This window comes from Centruroides vittatus, unplaced genomic scaffold (genome assembly GCF_030686945.1).
Source record: "Centruroides vittatus isolate TY-2023 unplaced genomic scaffold, ASM3068694v2 contig_1343, whole genome shotgun sequence".
Taxonomy (NCBI): domain Eukaryota; kingdom Metazoa; phylum Arthropoda; class Arachnida; order Scorpiones; family Buthidae; genus Centruroides; species Centruroides vittatus.
The window spans coordinates 989,717-1,003,906 of NW_027120855.1; the positions used below are offsets into that span (position 1 = coordinate 989,717).

General features: G+C 34.3%; 1 protein-coding gene across 6 annotated transcripts in view; it reads left to right on the forward strand.

Annotated features, from left to right (window-relative positions):
- The window catches only part of LOC136990838 (mitogen-activated protein kinase kinase kinase 12-like), a 57,881-nt gene that overhangs the window by 15,607 nt on the left and 28,084 nt on the right, over positions 1-14,190 (forward strand). For all 6 annotated transcript variants that reach the window (XM_067289290.1, XM_067289286.1, XM_067289285.1 and 3 more), the window contains one exon: positions 1,864-2,047. In XM_067289290.1, coding sequence (XP_067145391.1) covers positions 1,864-2,047 — 184 coding nt within the window. The remainder of the gene's footprint in view (positions 1-1,863; positions 2,048-14,190) is intronic.

The following is a 14,190-nucleotide window of genomic DNA, read 5'->3' on the forward strand; positions in this document are numbered from 1 at the left end:
ATGTTATTTAATGCAACCATTCGCAATGAGTTATGTCAGTGTAACCTTAAACTTAATTATAAGACATTAACATAAATCATAGCATTAATATCAACATAAATAAATAGCTTAAAGTTTGCAAACATTAAAACTTTATCAAGTCCAAGATTTTATGCTGTTTACTTGATTTAAAACAAAAAACAATCATAGCGGTTATGGAATTTCCACTGATGAATTTTGCTCTGATTCAATGGATGAATCCCCCATCAAACTGTTGTTGCACTTTTTAGTTTTCTGATGCAAAACACAAAACACCTAACATACATGCTTTGGCATTAGTTATTTCCATAAACTTCACGGCTGTATCGTCGGTTGTCGTGCAAATATCAGTCTATTTCATTGCCGACCACTTCGTTAAAATAATATAAAATTATATATGAATTTTATTTTTTTAAATGCACTATTGCCCACCCTAGGAATTTGACCACCTGCATCATGCATGCACACACCGTACACCTACCAAAACTGGCTTTAATTTTGAGGTACTAGTGAAAGAAAGAAAAAAATTTTATGGTATATATTAATTATTTTTATCATAATTTTTATTCAAATTGTGTTTTCCTGTTAGACTTGGCGCTTATCGGAGAGATTAGTAAAAAGGCAGTTGGACTAGCGTAACTGGTTATGTAACAAAGGAACAAAGAGTGAACAAAGATTACACACAGTCTTGACTCACGGAAAGTCAGCACTGGAAAGGGGAGAGTGAAATGAGGTCACCTTCCCCGAGGGGTTAACAGAGCCACCAACCTTTTCATTACATCAGAATAACATCTACAAAACATCACGATCGTTGATTCCAACATTTCCATGATATATTTTAAGTATTTTTTTAATCACATAATAGGACAGCTAGTCACAGATGTGACTAGCTGTCCTATTTCTATCAGTTTAATGCCCCATTTACAACTAATTAACTAACTAAGCAAGTTTTATAAGTAATAATTTTTGTTTTCTTTAGGAATATCTAAACCAGGAAAGATTTTTAGAAAAAGCTAATGTATTTTATTGGATTTATAGTAGTAAAATATCAGACGATAATATCAAATTTTACAAACCAAGAAGGCAAGTACCATGCAATATAAATAAAACATTTAATTATCTTGAAATGTTAGACAATCAAACTTCTATTTTATTCATGTTGGACATGTTTTACTACACTGAGCAGTATGAATAATTGTTTTTAATATATTATCCTGCTTCAGAAATTTGTATTTTTATAAATACACTAGCTATTACCCGCGACTTTCCCTGCACGGATTTTGCAAGCAAACACCATTTATATTCAGTATTTCAACAACCTTAGTAATTGTTATATAACACCTACCGCCGAGAACGACGAGAATTGCCGAGAATTAAACGAACCATTTTCAATTTGACCAATTTTCTGGAACTTTTACAATCATTCTATAATTGAAGCAATATTCAATAACAAATTCGAATTTAAAACGGTTCAAATATTTGGTTAAAAAATCGAAATATATAAAAATGTTCATAACAATGTCTGAAATGTTATCAATTTAATATACCTAAGTACTCAATGAAGACTAAATGTAGTTGAAGGCAAAAAATCGCATCTAAAATAGTACGGTAGAAGCCATTCTTCATGTTAAACCTTAATGCTCTCCCTCTCCCCCATGGAAGAATTTCAAAAAATCCCTTCTTAGTGTGCGTTTCCATGACGTACCCTAACTGTGTACCAAATTTCACCTCTTTAGGTTCAGCAGTTTGCTCTGGGCGATGATGAATCAGTCAGTCAGTCGATCAGGACAAGTAATTTTATATATTTAGATTTAAAGCTTTAAGTAATTTGTTTATTGTTTGCAGATGACTGGGAGATCCCATTCGAAACAATTCACAATCTTCAGTGGGTGGGAAGTGGGGCACAGGGTGCCGTGTTTTTGGGCAGTCTGAATAACGAATTGGTGGCGGTTAAGAAGGTTCGAGAAAAGTCGGAGACCGACATCAGGCATCTCCGTCAACTGAAACATCCAAACATAGTGACTTTCAAGTTAGTGAAGTTCTTATTTTTTTATTTTACAGTATTCCTTGAAAAATTTAATTTAACTTAAAATATTTATTTTCAAATTATAATTCGAAAGATTGCAATTGCAGAAATCTAAAATTATATCTGAAAGGTAATAACACATTTTAATTAGATATGTTTACAAAAGCTTTAACTTTTTTAATTGTATAATTTTCACAAACAAAAATAATTTATTAAACTACAGTTAACCTTATTTAAACATTAAGTATTTGTTAGTTAAAAAAGCTAAAGTTAGATTTTGTAAGATCTTAAATTTTACTAAATCTAACTTTGATATTTTAAATAACCGATACTTTAATGTCTAATAACAGTTCATCAAATAAATAACAAGGTAATAGAGTATAATAGTAAGTTTGATACTGATTTAATGGCTATTTTGAAAATACTGAATCAAAAGGAGAATTTAATCTTATCAAAAACAATCTTAAAATACCAAATAAGTAGAAAGTTTTTGAAGAAAGTACAAATTAAGAAAGTATTGTACTGAGTAATTCATTTATTATGATGTTGAGAAATGATAGATGTGAAAAATGAGATGATGAGGAGCAGAGTTTATCATATTTTGGAAATAAACTTATCAAGAAGTGAACCTTTATAAACTTAATGAAAAGGAGATTGTAGCGTAGGGTACATAAGAACGTTTGTGATTTTTGCAAAAGAATGATTAACTGCTATAACTCTTTCTTCGGAAGTATTGGATAAAAACAATTTTTGGGACAAAGAAGAGATTTTAGAAAATCTGGACATAGATGATAAAATGAAAATAGCAGAATCTGTTTGGATTCATAGCAGAAGTCTAGTTGTAATGTAGTACACCGTAGAGACTGCAATGTTCTTAATATGGGAGGACCAAGAAATGTAATTTATGCAATTTATTATTTCAGCTTTATTTGCAATAATAATTAAGAAATATTCTGAAATTATTGAATTGTTTTTATAAAAATAAAAACTCCGTTTAGTTTAACTTGTTTAACTTTTTGTTGCATGTATGTACATAGAAAGCCACTTGAGAGGATTTTATAGAAACTTTTAATAAGTGAGCTCAAAACTTGGAGTTATAATACCAAAATGAACTGCTAGGCATGGCAATAAGGAACTACTAAAGTTCTATGTAAATTTTAAACTTTATATATTTTGAAGGAATCCATAATGGTCCAGTAAAGTTCAAAACAGGGTTGCCAGAAGTCCCAAGTCTGAGGTCCTTCTCATCTCCACTTTGAATATGTTTATTACCACTCCATAATATCTTTCAAAAGCTGGACACCTTAATCTACTCACCAAAACACCTTTTATTCCATCCAGCAGGAGTTTAATTTTTCATGTAAATTTTGACAAATGTTTTCAATAATGTGACCACAGGGTTAGCATCACGTCGTTGGTGCCCTCGTCAGGATAACACAACTGTGTCCTTTTTGATGGACTCAGAAGCCATGATGGCTGTTTATTTTCGTTTGTATTAGATTACGTGAGCAGTTGTATGCGTAGGCAGTTGAATTCGGGATGGAGGAGGTCTATGAGACGACGTGGTGGAAGTAAAGCACTCGGATAAAATTTAAATAAAACAAATACCCATTTATTTGATATAAGATATACATTCTATCAGTAGTGAGACAAAACAAAAGATATAGATTAAGAATGTTTACGCGAGAGAGAGGGTTCGTGTTAATTGCAAGTCGATATAAATATCCGAGGTTATAAAGTTGCTGCTCTTTGACTAGGTGATCTTTCCGATCGTCCTGTTGAAAGCTTTCTAAACATGAAAGTTCTTGGCACACTTGGGAAAGTTTGATGATGGAACCAGTCCATAAATAGGTAATATTCTCGCACGTGGAGTAATATATCTGTTAAGGGAATAGGTAATATCCAAAATCGGAGTAGAGGACATAGCTGTTAGTGGAGTAGATGATATTCTGTAAAAGAAGTAGGTGATTTCAAAGGCACTTGATTAACTATTAACTATTAACTATTCTGATGAGGAACTGGCAAGGACTGCCCGAACCAACCGTTAGTTGTTATATTAGAATGGTAGAATATGGACAGGAAGTTAAAAGGTTGCTGGAAAGCATCAATTTTGATGCTGAGAACACGTAAGAAAAAGTTTACATATATCCACTGCTGATGAAGTCCTCTTGAAGTGGGTTCTTCCAATATTTTGAATAAAATTTTGTTTATTTAGTCCAGGTTCTAACATTAATTATAAGTTTGCTTCAGGTCTCCAATTTTTTGTTCTATTTTGGAATTTACTGTAGAATGCTATAAATTTTAAATCTTTGATTGCAGTGCAAAAATCATATATGATGATTTCAGCATAAGTGTCAAAATATTCTGAATAGATGTTATATATATTTGCAAAATTAAATATATGTTTTATAAATCAACACACGTTATATACGTCTCATCACACTCGATGAGATTCACCATCTCGGTTTTTGTTTTGATCATCATAAAATGTTTGCTAAGCACTTGAAATTTTACCTTCTTTCTTAAAATTAATACATTTCCCTCTCCATCTTGCTTTGTAAATTTCTAGAGCTTTCCGTGTTTTAGCCTGCTCAATTTGGATAGTATGCCCAATCAGGCTAGTTTTTTCAAAGTTAGGTTTCACTCCTTTTTCAGAGGCATATATGAACAGAGTGGTGATTTTGTTTCTTTTTTTCAATGTCATATTTGTGCTCCACAATACATTTATTTAGTGATCTGTTGATGTATCCGATAGATACTAGATCACATTTGGCAGACATTTTATGACAATCCAAATGAAAACAAAGATGGCGGATCTCATTGAGTGTGATGAATAGTGTTGTCACCAGGCCGGTTTTCACCCGGACAAGCTGGTTTTTAAATTCATGGTCCAAATTAATTATTAATTCGTCTGGTTTTTGTAGAAATTGTGAAATTTGATGAAACAAAATAAATTTATAAAAATATTTGCAAGTATTTTATTTTAACGGTTAAAGACTTTAACTTCACACCCCCACCCAAACTTATCCTTATGTTGATGGCCAGATGGCCAAGCGGTCAAGGTGGCAGCCTACTTCTCTGGGGAACCCGGGATCGAATACAGACAGGTTGAAAAATTCCCAAGAATTTCTCGGATACGTCGGAGCCCATCTCTCACCACCCGGCCGCCCCAATGTGGACCTGGCCGAACCCATAACGGACCTGCTGAAACGAAATCCTCCTAGTGCCCATAGGGCAAAAAGAGTTTTAAAAAAAAACTTATCTCCATCTTATCCCTAGGCTAAGAGTGACAGAAAATGTACTTCTAAAATTCTAACTTGCAAATATCTCTGGCAAATATTAGGTTTGTTTCAACACAAGTCCCTAATTGGTTTAAAACTGGCAGGCACAATTATTTTCATGTAGTTTATTCTTATATGTAACCATATGATGTTAGTTTTCAAATTTCTATATTTATATTATATATTGTGGGAATATATATAAATATATATTCCCACAATATAAATATATTTATATATTTATATTATATATATATATATATATATATATATATATATTATATATTATATATTTATATATATTATAATAAATAAATATATTTATATTATAAATATAAATATTTATTTATATTCCTCCCGAATATATTTATTTATTCGGGAGGAATTCGTCGAGAGAACAAACAGTCGTGACTGCTGCCAAATTCGGTACTAAATGCAATACGCACGAGCAACTCGGATGCGAGTGCTGATTGGCTAGCATATGTCGGATGATCACTCCTCAACATATTATTATCACTTTGCCCGATTGGATGATAGCAGTGCAGTATTCAATGACCGGTCAATTTGATAAATTATTGAAATTTATTACAAGGCCTGATTTTGTTGGTCATTATTCATAATGCCTGAGAGAACCGTTAAGGGTACCTCTCTATAGTCGAAGTCGGCTAGATCGGTCAATCCGATCGCATCCGCAAACGGGGTCGTCGTGGCGTCGAGTGATATATTCTTGGGTTGAAGAAGGAGTCTAAATGCCGTTATCACGTGTTTATTTACGGCTAAGTACAACTCTATATACATAGAAAGTATAACAATGTCGATCGTGGAGACAAGGTCGGAGCACACAAGACGGACGTCTGAATCGAAGAACGTCGAGCCAAAATGTGGCTAACCACGACCCTGACGTCACACCGGTTGGGGACGGTGATCAGGCGCAGTGTTGCTGGCTGCCGCATGCCCATATTAATCACTTTGTCCATAACATATATAACATTGATTCAGAATATTTTGGCACTTATGCTGTAAACATCATATTTGATTTTTGCACTACATTCAAAGATTTATAGTGTTCTATAGCAAATTCTGAAATAGAACAAAAAATTGGACACCTCAAGCAGACTTATAATTGTCCAAATTTACATGAAAAATTAAACTCTTGCTGGTGGAATAAAAGGTTTTTTGGTGAGTAGATTGTGTGTGTTATGGTTTGTTTGAAAGATACCTTTTAATCCAAACTATAATATTCAGTCCTTTATTTACATTTATATACTGTTTGCACATTGAGAACTATAGGGATGATTTTATAGTGTGTGCAAACCATGGTTTGTCAATATCATAACATTCATAATCTTCCTCTTGGCAGTCCAGACAAAACTTTCCTTTATTTCTTTTCCTCTGTTCCTTTTTGGTAGCACAGACAAGGTTTATTTCCTTTTCGTGGTTTTTTCTTTTAAGGGATTCTCTAGGTTTAACAACTATCCAATCCAGAGCTAGGCCAGTAGCTTTCATTCAGGTCTGCCCCTGTTGGGACTCCTGACTAATTCACTAATTATGCATATAACTGAACTGACTCCCTCCAGAAAAACAGATCTTTCCAAGTGGAAGACAAAATCGCTTTTTCTTCAACTGCTTTTGTCAGTCTTACTTGACAGAACCTTTATATAAACCTGGCCAAACTTTTGATGGATATGATACAAAGATTCTTTTAGTGTCTATAATACAGAAAGGTTATAAAGAAAGGAAAAAAAAAAATAGCAGTGTGCTGAGAAATCAAAAAAACTCTTATTATATTTGTGTTACTATGATCAAGATTGCTAAATACAGACTAAATTCTAAAAGAGAGTGCAGTATTTATAGGAGAATTTATAGAAGATTTTTGTCATTTTTGAACTTGATGAATTTATCAAATAGCTTTATGTAATTGTATCCAAGTGCAGCTAAATGTGTAATAGTTGCTGTTTCTAAATGCCAGGGATTTTCTACAACCAACAGACAATTCTTAACATTTCTTAAATGTTGAAATCTGCTCTTAAATTCCTTGGATAAGGCAGCCAAATTATTCAACATGATCTTATAGTTTTCTGTCAATACCATCTTGTAACAGTTTTGTTATGGTTGAACCTGTCTATCTCAAAATTTATTTTCTTATGCATTTGCAACCTAAATTCAATATATTTTTCATGTTTTTCATGAATAATTTTCTCTCAAAACCTCTATATCCCAAATTATGGACCAAAGTGTAAATGAAAAATTCAAAGTTTGACAACTACATTTTTGATAGCAAAACTGTACTTGAGAAACATCTCTCACAATACAGTACATAGTTGCTATTAAAACTGCTTTTCTCCTATTAGCTAGTTTGACTTGTTCCTTATTGGTTATTATTCTGGTTGACGTGTTATAACAGATTCAAACTTTTCTTGACTGATGATTTTTTGATATCATCTAAGTATGTGATTGCAACATTAAGAAAAGCAAATGGCTGGTGTGAAAAAGAAAGTTGAATGTCCTTTCAATTGAACAAAAAATAAAATTTAAAATTTTTGGACGAAAATCCTCAGATGAAAAACAATAAAGTTACGATTAAGTTTGGTATTCGGTCGAATACTCTTTCAACGATACTAAAGAACAGAGATTCAAAAGAGAGAAATTTCGAAAATACCAACAAGAAAATGAAAAAAATTGAAAATGTACTTTTTCAGAAATAGGTGAATGTGTAAGAAAATGCTTTGTGCAATGTTATGACCAAAAAGTTCATCTTAGCAGAATGACGTTACAAAGGAAAGCCAAGGATCTTGCCAAAAGACTTGACCATAGCAAATTTAAAGCCACTGACGGATGGCTCGAGAACTCTAAAAGTAGACACGACATCGTCCTTGGGAAACTTTATTTGGAAAATTCAGACTTACTGCTAGAAAATTCTGCATTCTTGCTAGTGTGGTTAACTTAACTTTGTTTCCAGGGGTAAAATTTGACAACAGAAAATTAACCAATTACTTATTATTGTTTGTGGAACAATTAGGGGAAATACAAATGGCTACCTAAAAGGGATACAAGATTACTTGGAAATGTTCACCTATATGAGGTTCAAGTAACGTAACAACTTGTGGCATTTTCAAGGGAAATTTTCTGACTGTTTACTTAAGCAAGGTGTTCCCTAAAAGAGTTTTTACTGTACTCGTTTTCATTTTCTATTACGAAAGTTCTCGCAATATATAGTGGATGATTGGCTTTATGGGAGGGATGGTGGCAACAAGAAGAAATTACAAGAAAGCAAATGTTTTCAACCACGTTTAATGGGCATCGTAAGGATAACTTTTTTAGTAGTCAAATTTCAATCATTAAATTTGAATTCACTAAAAAGATCTCATATATGCTTACAAAATATGATGATTCAAAGTTAAAATTATAAGATTTGAATGTTAGTGGTACTTTTAACATTTTAAATAAAATATGATACTGAAATATTGCATTTCTTAAAATTGTCCTACTTTTTTATTCTTTGTTGGTTGGAGCCCTGCAAACAGTAATTAGCATTAACAGTCTTCTCACAGAAGTTTTTGTGAATTAGGCCACAGTAATCAAAGAAAATGATGATCGTTGTTTTGACTTTGCTCTTCTACAGACATGCTTTTTTTGTCTTTTCCGATTCTGGGCTAATCCATTTTGAGCTCTGGAACTTAGTTAACAACTCTGAAAGCACTGTCTTATCATCAGTCACCATGGTTTTTAAGAAATTTGAATCATTATAGGCCTGTCTAAATATATCCCCATCGTGCACCATTTGGTCATCAGAAGTGATGTGCAGAATGAAGCACACATGAGCCTTCCTCTTATGCAAATTTTGTCAGAATGGTATGGACAGATTTGAAGTCGCTCCAATTTCATTGACAAGTCTGATAGGTACTGTCAAATTTTAATATTTTTCATACTATCTCTACTCGATTGGCTGCACTGCTTGTGTCTGGATTTGATACCCTTTTGTTGTCTTTAAAGTTTTTCATACCATGCAAACTACTGAAAAACACCAGCACAATCCAAACAGTCACTTCCAAAACTTGTTACATCATTTGATATGTTTTGGTTGCCATTTTGCCAAATATACAATAGAATTTGATAAATATAGGAATTTCTTAGATGATACCAATGCAAACAATTTAAGAATAGATCAAATTAATGGTGAACAAACCAATTAGGATTGAAAAATTAAAATAAAAGGATATTTTATCACTTCCAAGTATAGCAGTCTCATTTTACCGTACGAGGTGTGAAGATTTGTACTATTATAAGATCTTGTCTTTCATAAGTTTGATTAAAAGAGTTCTCAGATTTGTTTTGACTAAGAAAGGAGATTCAAATTAAAAAATGGATATGATTATCAAAACTGCTTGCCTATGTAATATTTTTGACAAAATTGTTGAAAAAATATCCTCTAGCATTCGTGAAGAAACTGCAAGAAACTTGTGTTCACTTGATATTCTTCACTTGTTCACTATTGTATATTTTTTTTAAATTGTACAATGTTTTATTTACTTAACTGCACAACACATCAGGATGAATATATAAAAAATGTGTGACTCACATTAACCAAATAACCAGAGTGTATATGATTAACATTTGCAAACGTTTTCATAGCCCCTTCTGGACTCTTCCTCGGGCTTCTTTTTTATTCAAAACAATCTGGCAGTTAACATTTGAATAGAATAAATTTTTTGTCTGATGGAGGATTATTCTTCAGTAAAAATAAAGATGAAATCTGCCCAAAAGGGATCACACTTATTTTCTATGTTCCTAGACAATAGACTTTTTCGGCGACCGACCGACAACACACTTTTTTGGCGAGGAAAGTCGGTGTTATGTATTTGTTATGTATGTAAACCTCCAGAGGATAACCCACACCGAATTGCCCCTTGACCTAGTTAGGCGACCCCGCACCTCTGACCTTTGTCTTTGTCGTGCTTCTTTGTCTTCGGGCAGTCGTGCGTTAGCTGTTGTAACACTTAGACCTGGAGGCACAAACGTTACGTTGTATTACCCGCCGTTACGTTCTATTTTAATAAAGTTGTTTATATACGTTAACAGTAATCGTTTATTTTACGGACACAACAATTGGCGACGAGGATAAAACTGACGACAAGGATAAAATTGGCGAGAAGAATAAAATTGACGACAAGGATAAAATTAGCAACGAAGACAGAAAGGATATAAAAATGAGTGAACTTACGGAATTAATTTCAACTCTAGATGTGTTTATCAAGAAACTACAGAGTCAGTCAGCGGAGACAAAACCAGAACTATCAGTTCAACGAGTTCTCCAAACGCAAGCCTTAACCTTCGAAACTTACGACGAAACGTCCGAGACCTTTGAAAACTATTCCCAACGACTGGATAACTTTCTCAAAATCAAAGGACTAACCGGAACTGACGCCATTACTGAAGAAGCTAAGGTAATGATATTAATCAATTGTCTTGGACCGAAACATTATCAGCTACTGACCAACCTAACGGCACCAGAAATACCCTCTAGGCGAACCTTTGCTGAATTAATGAAGTTACTACAAAATCACCTAACACCCAAACGAAATATCCTAACAGAACAGCATAAATTTTTGTCCAGAGTACAACATAATGGTGAGTCCATTTCAAATTACGTGACTTCTTTAAAACAACTCTCGAAAAGCGCAGATTTCAAGTCTAGTTGTAACAATGCGGACTGTATAAAATCCGTCATAGATTTAATGTTAAGAGTACAATTCATACGTGGTTTACGAGACGCCGACATCCGTGAGAAAATTCTACAACAAACTGATCTAACCTTCGAACAGACGCTAGAAATTGCATTAGCCATAGAAGCTTCCAAAATCGAAAACGACGAAGTATATAAAAGTAACCACCTTGTTCACAAAATTACCAAAAATACTCAAATAAAACGACGCTCACACCCCCAAATACAACCGTCAAATCGGAACAAAAGCAGAATAGAAGGTCGCAGTGGAAACCCACTTATACTCCACGAACTCCATTTAGAAGGACTATGCTTACATTGCGGGAAAAACAACCATAAATCAGTAAATTGTAGAGTCAAAGACCAGTTGAAATGTGAACGATGTCATAAAAAGGGCCACACGGGGAAAGTTTGCATATCATTCTTAAGGAAACAAACGTCAACAATCAACAGGAATCATAACGTCCACAATATTAATCACGAACGTGTAATTGACTTTGATATAAACAGCGTTCTAGATATATTTGTTAATACAACAGGAACCGATGACAGACTCCTCACAGAAATCTACGTTAACGGTAAAAAAGTCCGTTTTGAATGTGACACTGGCAGTCGCGTCACTCTCATCAGTATCGACGAATTCAATCGCTTACAATTGAACGCACCTATAGCAAAAACGGAAGTGACTTTTCGAAGTTACACAGGAGATATTTTCAAACCTCTAGGAGTAGCAAAAGTGAAAACAAAATATGATGATAACTACAGTATAGAGGACTTGTATGTCGTTCCCTTCCAAAAAAATGCAATAGTAGGAAGAGATTGGATTCGGAGCTTAAGGATTGACATCAATGAACTCAGTCACACAACTACAGTCAACAACATTTCGTCAACAGAAGCAGAAACATCCATTTCAAAAATCATAGAACGCTACTCAGATGTATTCACTCCCACAGTTGGCCAAATACCTAATTATATTTGCTCGTTAAAACTGAGAGATGGTGCCAAACCAATGTTCTTAAAACCACGCCCAGTTCCATATGCATTAAAGGAAGAAGTGGATAAGGAACTAGATAAATTAGAAAGTGAGGGTATCATCGAAAAAGTGGATTATTCAGAGTGGGGAACACCCATAGTCGTTATTCCAAAACCCAATGGGACAGTACGAATTTGTGCCGACTATAAGGTCACAGTCAACAAACAGTTGCACGACTCACGCCACCCAATTCCACGCATTGAAGATATTTTCAATAAATTACAGAATGGATCTTATTTTTGCACGTTAGATATCCACAAAGCTTATCTTCATCTATCAGTTGATGATGACAGTGCGAAAATACAAACAATCTCAACACACCGTGGAACCTATCTAGCAAAACGATTATTTTTTGGAATTAAATCTGCACCAAACGAGTTCCACAAGTTTATCGACCAATTCACCCAAAATCTTGAAGGAGTGGTGGCTTATTTTGACGACATCATAATTCAAGGAAAAACTTATAAAGAATGCATGAACCGTTTACTGAATGTCTTAGACAAGTTGAGAGCTAATGACTTACACGTAAACATCAGTAAGTGCAAATTCTTTGAAAGAAAAGTACAATATTTAGGACATATAATTAGTGCAGAAGGACTACAAAAGTCTCCAGACAAAATAAAAGCCATCCAGGATGCACCTCGCCCGAGAAATGTGGAAGAATTACGCCAATTTCTAGGACTTGTTAATTACTATTCCAGATTCATAAAGAATGCATCAGACATTTTATATCCATTGAATCAACGTTTAAAGAAAAACGCTCAATTCCGTTGGACAGCAGAGGAGGAAACAGCTTTCATTCGTGCAAAAGCTGAGATTATCAGTGATAGGGTACTAATTCCATTTAACTCTAAACTACCAATAACATTAGCAACAGATGCCAGCCCATTTGGACTCTCTGGAATATTGTCACACCAGATGCCAAATGGAACAGAACGGCCTATAGCATTTGCTTCCAGATCTCTCACATTTGCCGAACAAAACTATAGCCAACTGGATAAAGAGGCCACTGCTGTGTACTGGGCTTGTAAGAAATTTTTCGATTATATCTATGGAAGGAAATTTACTCTTATAGTCGACAATAAACCCATGATGACGATACTACATCCCGACAAGAAGCTACCTGTTTTGACAGCTACAAGAATGCTACGATACGCGCACTTCCTTTCCAACTTCGATTATACCATCAAACATAGGAAGTCGATTGAACATACAAATGCTGATTACCTGTCACGGAATCCTATACCCATAACAAGAAAAGAAGCCCAGGCAGAAGACCACGATGATACTTATCACGACACCGTTGTTAAACATATCTCAACTGCAACTATCACCGCCAAGGACATTCGAAGAGAATCATCAATTGATAAGGAACTATCACAGATCAAAAATGACATTGTCAATGGCCATATGTACGACCCAGAAATATCCACACACAACGGAATTCTGTTTAGAGGACACCGTGTAATTGTCCCAAGAAGTTTACAGCCAGCAGTCCTGCAAGAGCTACACTCTACACACGTAGGAATCGTTCGAATGAAGGCTCTAGCCCGAAATTACTGTTACTGGCGTAATATTGACTCTGATATCGAGAATATGGTTAAAAGTTGCAAAGAGTGCTGTGACATTAAGAAAAACCCAACAAAGGCCCCAATACACAAATGGGAAACGCCTACAAAAAACTGGCAACGTATACACATCGATTATGCAGGACCATTTATGAATCATTATTTCTTTATTGTTGTTGATGCCAAATCAAAGTGGCCAGAAATATTCTATACAAAGAAAGCACCAGACACATCCATCACAATTCATTTTCTACGTGAAGTCTTTGGTCGATTTGGTCTACCTGAGATTTTAGTAAGTGATAATGCAAGTATTTTTAAGTCACAAGAATTTCAAGAGTTTTGTTCGAGAAACGGAATCCGTCAAAACTTAATTGCACCAGGACACCCAGCCACAAATGGCCAGGCTGAAAGATACTGTCACACCTTAAAAACACACCTCAAATGTATGAAGTATGAAAGTGGTACTCTACATCAGAAGCTCCACGAACTACTATTCCGGTATAGAGCGACTCCCTTATCTAACGGGAAAAGTCCAGCAGAAAACT